Raw genomic sequence first — 12,595 nt, forward strand, 5'->3', positions numbered from 1 at the left:
CAAAATAATCTATTAAAATGTATGTATGTGGTGTTTTTTTTTTTACATATGCCAAGTCTGTAAACTACTTCACATTTTATTAACTTAATTACACCTTTAGCGATAAGATTAACATCTACATGCTCAAGTATCAATTTATAATGCTTACCATGAATTAATGAATGAATAAATTCATAAATAAATAGAGCCAGAACACAATAATTCGCATAGGCTAACTAGCAGTTTATCTTTCTGTAATCTAGATAGACTGGGAGATATAAATAAGTAAAATACAAACATCAACTAGAAAATAATGTTCTTTGTTCTTGAGCAGTTGATATATAAACTGTGCATTTTATGCTTTGTCAAATTTAGTATTACAGGGTGTATGAGGCATTTAAAAAATTTAATTTGTTTACCATTATAACAAACCTGTTTGGGTTATATCCATTATATGGGGTGGTGGTGTGGTCTTTGACCATTTGTAGTATTCCTCAAGCTAACAAAGAGTTTATTAATAAAAAACATTTATTTTTGCTTAAAATACACAGCAGAATGTTTAGAAATGGGAACCAAATACCATGTCTCTAAATGTGGTCCTGTATCAATATGCTACTAACCATTAAAAATAAGGTACAACACATTTATCAAAATACCAGTTTATTTTCTTCTCAGAGAAAGCATGAGAGCAAAAAGCAAAACAAAAGAAAAACATCCCTCTCAACACACAACCACCCAGCCACTCCCACCCTACCTCACCCCACCTCACCCTACCTCACCCCACCTCACCCCGCCCCACTCCCACCTCACCCCGCCCCACTCCCACCTCACCTCACCCCAACACACCCCACCCCACCTCAACACACCCCACCTCACCCCACTCCCACCCCACCTCACCCCAACACACCCAACCCCCCCGACACAAACACCCACCACAACACAAAAACCCACCCTCCCCAACTCAAAGTACCCCGACACAAACACGCAACCACCCACCCAATTAAAATGGTAGTCACAATAAATAAACATTCATACAGATATTTCAAACACAGGTAACTGTTTTTACCTTCTGCTGTAGTTAGGACCTGAAAGAAACAACTCTTCAGCCTCTTGTATAGTTATTCCCTGTAGTGTAGACATGGCTTGGGTGATGCACTAACAAAAGGGTTAAAAAAATTAAATATAAATTATAAAACTGCATTATAAAGATTCAGCACTGCAGTGCAGTGATTAGAAGTGATTAGCAATGGTGGTGGTGTATGAGGTGTTAGTGCATGTTGTGCTGGTACAGTGAGTGGATCAGATATATCAGTGCTCCTGGAGTTTTTAAACACTGTGTCCATTTATTGTCTCTCATTCTATTAGACACTCCTACCTATCTGCACCACAGTGTATATGTAAAGTCAGATAGAAGCTCTGAGTCTGTTGCTGCATAGTTGGTGCTGTCAATACTCTAGTCCTTCATCAATGCTCACTGGATGTCCACCGCCGGTGGACTATTCAGGTCAAGCAAGTGAAACTGAACTCCAGCATTAGCGTTAGTGTCACTGCTGAAAATGACCCAATAACTGTCTGAGAAAATGTATTGTGGTTATCATGGTCTCACAGTACTACTCTATTGGATTTAAAAAAAAAAAAGATACATTTGATTAAAATTTCTATGTAACTTAAGTCACAACAGGCTATTTAACATTGTTAATAGATATTTACTGCATACCTAGTAACCTTACCTCTGGGAACAAAACATCCAAAATGAACTGCACTTGATCCTCAATGTGGAATTCTACTGGTGCAGATTTCAGGACATCCTGAAGATAGAAAAATAGGGAGTCCTGTTCTTCCTCCGAGTCCAGGTACACTGGCACCCGTAGAGATGATCCCTTCTGGATTCTGCTGAGCCACTTCGAAGGCTCTTTTCCACAGAGTACACCCTTAGGTCAAAAGGCAAAGTGCCAAAAGCACTTCATCAAAACATGAGCAAACATTTAACATTTCTAGTTGAATGTCAAAAGTAGTTTATGTTAAAAAATTTGGACTGTAAATCCACATTAAAAAAAAAAAAAAGTCCCCCAACACATGGTGACAACAAGCATGAATTATAAGGCCTTTTGCTTATTTGCTTATAACACTGTAATGGTAAAACAATGTGCAAATTGTAAATAACAAACATTGTTAATGTGTGACAAACATACCAACAAATGTTGCCGGACTCCATGGTCTTGTACAGCAAAGTCTACCAGCTTCTTTTCTTGGGCTGTGCGGTTGACCATGGTTTGCACATGAGGTGGAATGTCTGAAGTGATTGACCTAGATACCCTAAAAAGTGGCTGAAGGGTCCCTTGCAATAGCCTGCTAGCCTTGTCAGTCCAGAAAGCAAACCTCTGGCCATGTCTGTTGAATCAAAAAACTTAATCAGCAGGTAATCAAATGAAATAAAATGCAGAAAAGGCATGAATACTTTAGCAGAGTGGCCTTACCCTTCAATCTGAAATCTTTCCATCAGTAGGATGCACCACCACTGGCGGATTAATGGCACATCATTCTAAAACATATATAACAATGATCAGACAATTGGGGTGGGGTTTGAAATATTTTTTCTATATTAATAGATGCAACTGACCTCTGTGAAGATAAATGGGGTATTGGTGCAGATACAGAGGGCATACTGTAAAAAAATAAATCTCTCTATTATACCCAATAACTCAAAATGCTGCTTATCACAACTTAAAAGGATGCTTACAATGAGTATAAGGATGCCACAGTAGTTCCCAGAAGTTTGTTGAGGGAAGTGCTGGAAACAAAATATTAAATATTACTGTTAAGTAAAGGTGTTGAACCAATAGAAACAGATGTAGACAAGTGCTTCACTAAAGTAAGCTTAGGTTCCCCCTTACTGAGTTACTGCCAAAAGCCATTAATACATGAAGTAGATGTGCTGAAGATAGAGACTGTTTCAAATTGTGTAAAATAGACAGAAAGTCCCTAGGTCTGGACAAGAAAGAATGTATGGTGGAAAGAAGACGAATGAATATAGCAAAAAGTATCAACTGGTGGGCTAGTCATGGCTCAGTTTCCCAAAATCACAGTAGAAAATTCTCTTCAAAAGAAAATATCTATAGTCTTACATTACATTTAAGCCAACTGATGTCCAGAGTTTTATATAACCCAGTAAGAAAATAAAGAAAAGGCTTTACATCAAAACTTCTGCCGGTCTTCTCTGTCCAGGGTCTTGGGTCAATCTGGCCTGCAATATGTCTGCACATAAAATGGGAAAAAAAATTAATTATGGACACACACTTACTGAAACCTATAGTCATACAATTGTTCTCCATGGTCTAGTTTCATAAAATGAGACCTAATCCTACAGCCATCGAACAAGGCTTCTGCGTAAACATAAAACAAAAGAACAAAGCTATAAATAAGCAGCCATAGAACAAGGCTTTTTGTAAATCATCAGCCATAGAACAAGGCTTTTTGTAAATCATTAGCCATAGAACAAGGCTTTTTGTTAATTTTCAGCCATAGAACAAGGCTTTTTGTAAATCATCAGCCATAGAACAAGGCTTTTGTAAATCATCAGCCATAGAACAAGGCTTTTTGTAAATCATTAGCCATAGAACAAGGCTTTTTGTTAATTTTCAGCCATAGAACAAGGCTTTTTGTAAATCATCAGCCATAGAACAAGGCTTTTTGTAAATCATCAGCCATAGAACAAGGCTTTTTGTAAATCATCAGCCATAGAACAAGGCTTTTTGTAAATCATCAGCCATAGAACAAGGCTTTTGTGTAAATCAGCAGCCACAGAACATGGCTCTTGCGTAAAATATTATTGGTAAAAGCCACTGAACAAGGGCAACTTTTTCCTCTCTCTTAACCTAAATATCGTTTTGTACGAGTCATCTCCAAAACCACCAGGGAGTACAGAATCTAGAAAAATGATCTCTCTCTCCACAACCAGTAAAACCTGCAATGGACATATTTCAAAATGATAAGCTAATCAACAAACTTCATTCTAAAAATCTGAATATCTATTTTTTGAAACTGTAACTCAACACATAGCAAATAGTGATCCAGTTGATTCTGTTGCATACTCCATGCAGGGAACAAAATCGCATCCTTGGAACACAGATTGTTCTGGTGTAGAGAAAGAAAATGCAACCATTCAACTACTGTGCATTGTATAGAAATCATTGCATTAATGTGCAACTGTCTGTCTGTGTGTGTGTTTAACTTCACTTTACCGGTAAACTTGAGAGTGGGTCCACATTCATCGTTTTCCATGTGGGAACCACATACATGTCAGCAATGTAAACATCTTTCCCCTATTTACAACACAACAAGATTAGCAAATGTATACAAGTACCCATGAAGAAGTATACAAAATAACAATGTTTGAGCTTCTGTAATTAATTACATGTTTTTGAGCAGCTTCTCTGATGATCTTAAAACATGCATTCCCAATCTAGACGTAATAAAACAAAATAAAGGCATAAATTACACACAAAAAAAACTATTTCTGTGCCTTTGAGCAAGCATGCTGCAACATGAATATACTTACAGTAGACTCCATGCACTGATTTAACCCAAGACTCCACAAGTCCTCACGTGTAAGACAGATATTGTCATCTTTAACAATCAATTCTGCTGCTGGAAGGCTTTTGTCCAGGACATATTTCAACTGCAATTAAAAGAGTTAGCAAGGGAGGGGGGGTGAGAATGGTGTGAGAGTGTAAGTATGTGAGAGATGGTCTGAATATACGATTGCAAAAAATTATTGGTAGTGTCTAAAAGTGTGTGAAGGAGAGTGAAATTTGGAATGGGCTAGGTGGAATCATCCCCTACCAGTTTTTCCTGGAGAGGACCCAAGTCTTTTTCCCATTTCTCTCCAGAAAAAGCATAAGGATGGTCTGTTGCTTCATCAGGTGTACCATACTCATGGTCCTGAAGTGACACACATGGAACTGCTCCATGATCTGAAGAGACAATAAAAAAAAATAAGTCTAATATTAATAAAATAAACTTTACAATATACACCTTACATGTCAACCATTAAAAAAAAAAACACTACTTAGCTCTTACTTTCCAACCTGTAGAAAGGCCTTAGCCGTGAGACATTGATGCAACATCGAGTCCCATTATCTTTCACCACTGATGCCACACCCTTTTTAGAGATACTATCCACAGTGAAAGGACCTTTGTGGCGGTCAGCAAGGGTGTCTTTTCTCTGTTTTATATTGAAATCTTGAGAAATCAAGACCTCATCGCCAGGACTGATTGTGCTCATTAGCTTTCTCTTACGGTTCCTGTAAGACTTTTGTTGTCTTTTCTGCGCATTTTCAATGTTGCTAAGCACCTGAAAAAAAAAAATTACACTTTACTACATGCCATTGAATTAAAAAAAACTTCTGTGGTCAGACTACATGAATTTGGACCTAACCTTCTCATTTAAAATTTTCATTTCATTTACTCGGGTGTCAAGATCATCTTCTGGGTCAGCAATTTTAAAGTCTTCTCCCATGGGACAGGCGTTCATAACCTCTGGCAAATGAGGGTGCCGATGGAAGAATAAGAAATACGGGGTGTGCCTGGTTGAAGACTGGTTAAAAACAAATTAAGTTATCAGAAATAAAACATTATATATCGATTACATTATATATCGACCATAATGAATGTATAATGAATACCCACTTGCTTAGCAGTGTTAATACCATACACAACTGCAGGTAAATGGATGTCCCAATCATTATGGCTTTCATTTACATACTTCCGCAATACACGTTTGACATTTTGATTTGTTCGCTCATCCTATATATATATAAAAAACAACAACAATTAAAACATTTCCTAATTTTTTTTAACATTACAGGGAAATGTCAAATAAAATTATGTTGAAAATTACCTGCCCATTTGTCTGAGGGTGGTAGGCACTTGAGACAGCATGTTTGATTTTCAGAGTTGCAAAGATGTTTTCATTCAGCTGTGTGCAAATCATCAAAAAGGAAATACAGTGTGCATAGCAGAATGTCAGAAAAACATGTGTGCTAATTAAGATAAATATCAATGTTAAGAATTCACATTATACTAGACTTTTACCTCATTAACGAACTCTCTCCCTTGGTCAGTAATAATTTTCTTGACCATGCCGAACAAGTAGAGTGTCTTTATGATGGCTGCTGACACTTCAGTTGCAGTCTTATTTTGCAGTGGCTCAGCAACAACCCACTTTGTATATAAATCAGTCATGGTCAACACATACTTGTTTTTTTGACCAGTTTCTCGCAGTGGGCCAATTAAATCCAGGCCAATCACCTCCCATGCAGCCTTCACCTAAACACATATTTTCCATTACCTTTCAAAACATTTATTTTCTCTATTAAACAAAACAGAATTTGGAATACCTTAATAGAATGTAACACTGGTGTCCCCGTCTTCATGGGGTCATTTAGTTGGCAGCGGCGACAACACTTCACCTAAAAAAAAACAAAAAAAAGAAGAATTAAGTTGGGACAGTGTCTAAACATGTACAAAAAGTAAAATAAAATGCATATCATAAATACATATTAGAACAAGGGGTGTGCTATATAATTTCGTGCACAATAGGCTAATATTTGTCGTTACATTACTTTGTTTTTGTTACACTATTTTTATACAAAATCAGAATCTTGGTAACTATCTATGAAAGATTTCTTTTGTTTCTACTGAATAAATAATATGAGGCTGAAGTTGGTTTGATATTCGCAGCTGCCGCTTCACTGAACCACCGTGAACTAAAGGGAGCGTTCACAAACTGTTCCGCATATTATATTTAACACCTCACATATCAACACTGAAGGAGCTATAATGAAGAAAAGCAGTACAGCTGTTTATTAACTATGTAAATATACATTATGTTATAAAATGCAATTTTATATACACGACCTTCCACTTATTTTCTGTTCTAGTGTAATTCATTCATTTCCTAAGTAGAAAACATCTTAAATAGAGAATTAGCCTCCTACCTTAAGGGAAAACCTGGCATTAGCCTGGCCAGAGCTAACTGTTAACTGTAAAATATTTATTTTAATTACTGAATATTAAATTAATAAATTTTATATATAATTTAAAAAATACAATAATATTTTAAAAGCCGTTGCGCTCAAAAAAAAAATCCAGTGTGATTTTAAGAATTTTTTCATCTTGGGCCAGACCAAATACTGATACTGATAAATGATATGAAATTCTAGTCTCCTATTTTAAGGAAAACCTAGAATTAGCCTGGCCCGAGCTGATTTTATACTGTAAAATGAATTAGCAACATAGCATACACAGCCATAATGCAGCAAAAATTTAATATAAGCTGATGGTCCAGTACGATTTTGAAGGATATTTAATCTTGGGCCATGCCAAATACACATGATATAATGAGTTTTAGTCTTCTACTTTAAGAAGAACCTGAAATACTTTATACTTTAAAACGAACTGGCAACATGGCATACAAGCTATAATGCACAAAAATTAATGAATATAAAGCCAGTGATTCCAGTGCGATTTTGTGAATACTAGAACTCTTCATCTCATGTTTATTTGTTCTGGTCCAAAATGAAAAAGTCCTTCAAAATCATACTGGAACGTCAGCTTAATATTCAATTTTTGGTGCATTATGGCTCGTATGTCATGTTGCTAATTCATTTTACAGTATAAAATCAGCTCGGGCCAGGCTAATTCTAGGTTTTCCTTAACATAGGAGACTTCAATTTCATATCATGTGAATTTTGTTAAGGCCCAAGATGAAAAAATTATTTGAAATCACATTGGAACAATAGCTTTTTATTCATTTTTTGTGCAGTATGGCTCACAAAGGTTTTTAAAATATAATTTTATTAAATATTTTTTTCATTATATATTAAATTGTTAATTATATATTCAATAATTAAAATAAATATTATACAGTATACAATTAGCTCTGGCCAGGCTAATGCCAGGTTTTCTCTTAAAGTATGAGGCTAATTCTCTAGTTAAGATATTTTCTACTTAGTAAATGAATGAATTACACTAGAACAGCACGTTAAAGTAAAACTGGAGAAAGTAAGTGATGGAAGGTAGTGTACATACAACCAAACGAATCAGGAGCTGCGAATATCAAACCAACTTCAGCCTTGTATGAATAATACTGTAATATTTATACTAAATAAAACATTTATATGTACTGTGTTGCAGTTTTACGCTCTGGAAATAAATAAGAAATTGTGTTATAACTTCACAACATACCCACTCAGTTACATCTTTCATTAGGGTAGGCCAGAAGTATCCAGCAATCACCCTGTCTCTCGTGCCTCGTACACCGTTGTGGTTGCCGGTGCCGGAGTTATGGCACTCCATCAAAACAGACCTTTTTTCCTCCTCAGTACAAACAACTAGTCTCATATACGTTTTATTTGGTCCAGTGTAAAACAATCGGTTTTCTGCCGAAAAAAAAACACGTTTCATATTTAATTACTTATTGATATAATAAAATACTCCGAGCTAAATTAGCTAGCATAGTTAACCTAGCTATACTAACTAGTTCACATAACGGGACACTTCGCTTCCTCAGCTAACGCAAACCTTTCTAAAATATGATATGATTTTAACTTACCTTTTGCTATGAAGTTTTCAGACACACGCCGCATTTCCTTGCGCATTTTTTTGTTGCATGGTGGAGTAAATGTTCCACTTAAAATGTACTCTTTCAGAGCTCTGTAAAAACGTAAGTCCTTCATTTTGAAACCGCGTTTTACAAGCTGTTTGCGACAGTGTGAGCGGAACCACAACTTGGCATTGCCTACCTGATCTGTGCCCCTGCTCAGTTTGCAATGCGCATGCGTGCGCATGCGCAGAACAAATCGGGCAGGGGGTACAGATCGGGTAGTGATAAGCAGTAGAACCAAAACTTTTGCAGCTCAAAAACCAATCCTGCTTTAGAGCGAGGATAGGACCGCCTACCTAACTATCATACAAATGCAGAAATACAGAAATAAATAAATTAATAAATGTGGCAATAAATCAATAAATAAATGTAGAAATGTTGAAATAAATGAATGAATAAATAAATGAAAAAATAAATAAATGCACATATAAATGAATAAATAAAAATAAATATAAAAAATTAGAAATGTATTTATTAATTTATTTATTTACCTATACAATTATTCATGCGTGTATTTATTTTTTATATATTTATTTATTTATTCATTTCTATGTGTATTTATATATGTATTTATTTATTTCAACATTTATTTATTTATTCATTTATTTATTTCAACATTTATTTATTTCTACATTTATATGTGCATTTATTTATTTATTTATTTATTTATTTATACGTATGTCATTTTTGGTCCTCCATACTGTAATACTTAAATATATAAATACATCTACATTAATTATAAGGAAAATGTGTTGATTATAAAGATTAAAATAATATAAAGACAATTAAAATAAAGATAATTTAATAATTCATTGATGTCTCCTCCTCAGTAAATTTATATCTTACTCCCTGAGAGCATTACACACCCACCAGTATAGTTTTTCTTATTTATATTTTCTGAGTAGGCTCTAAAAGCAAGTTATACCTTCTCTACACATATTTAATTGTACGCTTGTTTCTATAGATACAACTATCAACTAATAGAATCAAAGTACAGTAATAGTTTAATGTTAAATATGTTTATTGCAGTCATATTTGCAAATATAATGCAGTTATGTTTTTCCTTTTGTTTGACATGACCATTTTAAATTCAGCATCACATTCTTGAAATAAGTACTTGGAAAATTGGGCACCAGCAGAAGCGAAAGTAGGGGCAGCAACATTAAAACATATTAATTTACTGACAATAATAAAATGTATCTATGATTTTCCTATTTCCTTTTTTTGCCAATATAAAACATGAATAATTTAATTGCTCTGAAAAGCTCCACTATTTTACTTAATGTTGTTAAATTCTCCTGTTGTGTCTAACAGGATAACTGTGTGTGTGTAATTTAATTTTACACTTTTTCAAGTAAAACATTTTTGTCTCTATTATACTAATATACTGCATACACAAACAACTTCTAGTGTGATTTTACAAATTAGAGAAATGTTGACTAAAGCTTATTTGGTAGTAGTGAGTGTGTTTATATAAAAATGTGCTAGCTAAGTTAATAACATACACTTTTAACGAAGTAGCAGAGTGTGCAGGAACGTATTACTGAACTCTGGAATAAACAATACAAATAAAGATTTTTTTTTTATATTAACTCACAGACACAGCACCATTTTATTTAACTAAAAAGCTAGCTAAAACAAACATTACACAGTGACTTGTAGAGACACATAACCACTAAGTTAACCTAGCTGACTAGCTAGCTAATGTACAACATCTAAACAAAAGTTCTGTGGAAGCATTTAGGTTAGCTAGTAAAGACCAATTCGCTAGCTAACTACCAAATTGGTTAACTAGCAAGCCTAAATGCTTTTACAGTATGTATGTTTGTAAAAGCATTTAAGCTAACGCTAGCAAACTGGCTGGTTTCTATCCTAGCTAGCTAACTGTTTATAGCTTAGCTAACGTAAATACCGAAACAGTACTTCTGTTCTGGCCTTGTACACTAGTTAACAATTTGAATTTCAAGTAAAACCATACTTTTTGGTTGTCTGTTAGTAACTGTTATAGCAACATTAACATTTACATTAACATGAAATGTGTTTAATGCTACATTCTGAGATAATTTAGCCTCAGATAATATCACCTTGATATGCTGCTAAGTTAGCTAGCTTAGCTAACTGAAGAGGCAACACAGATAGGGTTATAACTCATATTTGACGGCCAAAATATTTATTAAGTCAAAATAAATTATATTTCAAAAAAGGTACATAATACTTAGTTAGGTTTGCTACCTACCTAGAAACTTCAAAGGTTTCAGGATAGCTGACAGTTGAGGAAAGTTGTAATGTTTGAGGAATCCGCGCGCCAAGTGCTACGAGAAACCGCACGGGTTGAACTGGGCTGATGCGCAGGGGCACCAAGGTAAATATCATCTAGATTCATTTACACTCTAAACGTGATCACACGTTTGGGGTGTGCGCGACGGTTGGTTTTGGGGTCTAGGGATGCTGATCGTGTGTGTGCGTGTGTGTGCGTGTAGCAGTACTATAACAGGCTCTGTGTGTGTGTGTGTGTGTGTGTGTGTGTGTGTGTTTACAATGCTATACTTGTGAGGACCACCGCAAGTTTTAGACCTTTCGAGTGAGGACATTTTCGGGAAGTGAGGACATTTTGCCGGTCCTCACTCGTTTTTCATTGCAATCGCCTCCTTATAGCCTCCTGATGCTCCTGACCAATTTTCAGCATGGTCCTCATTTCATGCTAAATATGGGTTTTTAGACATAAACACACATGCTCACTAGCGCCCCTGTAGGCTCCTGATGAGCGCAGCACTCAGATTATTAGAGGGGGCGTGGAAAGCTAATCCATTTTTCTTATTGGTCCGGTTTTTTGGACCAATGAAAAATTCAGACACTGTTTCCAGGCAGTTCACAGGCTAGAGAGTAGATATACATGTATTTGCATTATTCAAAAATCAGATATATACTACTAAATATCTCCCGGTAACCGAGGATTCATCCAACTGCCGAAATACCCCCCAGCTTTCACACAGACAACAATACAATCCCGGACAGCCTCTCACTTCAACTGCGCGGGTCAGCGGTTAGCATAGCCGCTAGCACTTCACTAGGCCATTACGCCGAGAAGAAGAAGCCCGCCTACAAGTCTGTCTGACGAATAGCGACCGAATATCTACAGGTTCCATCCAATCCGGTTCTAGAAATGGTCTCAGTGAACGTCTGATCTGCAGAAACAGCGTTTATGATAGGCTAAATCCTCCGTCCGTTAAAGCACGGCGCTTTACCCGCGTTGGACCGGAGCGCGTTCAAAATTCCCCCGCGAGCCCGCGGGGGGATAATAATAATACACATTAACACTGACCCCAGTTAAACCAGTTCACCAACACCACCGTGGCCAGGTATTAGACCAATCAAACACGCGGCCTGCACTGCTAAGTTACCGTGTACTGACCACACAGTTACCCGAACACAGGGTCAGCGCTGCTGCTGACCACACAGCTACCCAAACACAGGGTCAGCGCCGCTGCTGACCGCACACAGCTACCCAAACACGGCGGTCAGGGTCCCCCAGCTCAGACTGCGCAGCGGCGGCCATTAAATACAGTTTATCTTACCTTTAATAGAAGCTGTAGCGATGAAAACGGCTTTACACTGCCGACAGGTCCATTCAGTAACAAAGCAGCAGCGGCTCTTCCAGTAAACACCCGAAAGTGGCTGTAACCCGTCCGTTACAGCAAAGTTTCTTCCGTTTAAAAGTTTAGTCCGCGGCGCTCGTTCACCGTTTAGCGATGTGTCGTTCGCGAATATTCCGGTTCTAAGAGCCGGCTCTTTGAAGTGAACGATTGGAACCGACTCCACAATGGGAGCCATTTTAGGATCCTATTTGGGAACTGTTCTTTTCCTTCAGTATCTCGCTGTCCCTCCGCCTCCCTGTCGTTGCGTTTGTGCTCTGTAAGTGCCACAGAGCCGACAGTTTTTTTTTTCCAACGT

The 12,595-nt window shown here is 36.6% G+C and overlaps 3 protein-coding genes across 3 annotated transcripts in view; 2 read left to right on the top strand and 1 right to left on the bottom strand.

The window, feature by feature from the left end:
- The window catches only part of LOC125801145 (zinc finger protein 850-like), a 503,810-nt gene that overhangs the window by 382,896 nt on the left and 108,319 nt on the right, over positions 1-12,595 (top strand). The window lies entirely within an intron of this gene.
- Positions 1-12,595, top strand: part of LOC125801143 (zinc finger protein 420-like) — a 151,807-nt gene that overhangs the window by 44,895 nt on the left and 94,317 nt on the right. The gene's annotated exons all lie outside the window — the stretch shown is intronic.
- Positions 901-11,712, bottom strand: LOC111190622 (gypsy retrotransposon integrase-like protein 1). The gene is made up of 19 exons (XM_049477371.1): positions 10,881-11,712; positions 8,227-8,420; positions 6,378-6,449; positions 6,073-6,306; positions 5,879-5,956; positions 5,668-5,784; positions 5,417-5,575; positions 5,059-5,332; positions 4,822-4,952; positions 4,538-4,657; positions 4,394-4,441; positions 4,221-4,301; positions 3,174-4,113; positions 2,720-2,770; positions 2,600-2,644; positions 2,457-2,521; positions 2,172-2,370; positions 1,710-1,910; positions 901-1,134 (listed from the first exon to the last, which is right to left on the bottom strand). Exons 2-13 carry the CDS (start codon positions 8,380-8,382, stop codon positions 3,973-3,975), a joined length of 1,611 nt encoding a protein of 536 aa, XP_049333328.1. The 5' UTR covers positions 8,383-8,420; positions 10,881-11,712; the 3' UTR covers positions 901-1,134; positions 1,710-1,910; positions 2,172-2,370; positions 2,457-2,521; positions 2,600-2,644; positions 2,720-2,770; positions 3,174-3,972.

Source organism: Astyanax mexicanus, chromosome 4, assembly GCF_023375975.1.
Source record: "Astyanax mexicanus isolate ESR-SI-001 chromosome 4, AstMex3_surface, whole genome shotgun sequence".
Lineage (NCBI taxonomy): Eukaryota > Metazoa > Chordata > Actinopteri > Characiformes > Acestrorhamphidae > Astyanax > Astyanax mexicanus.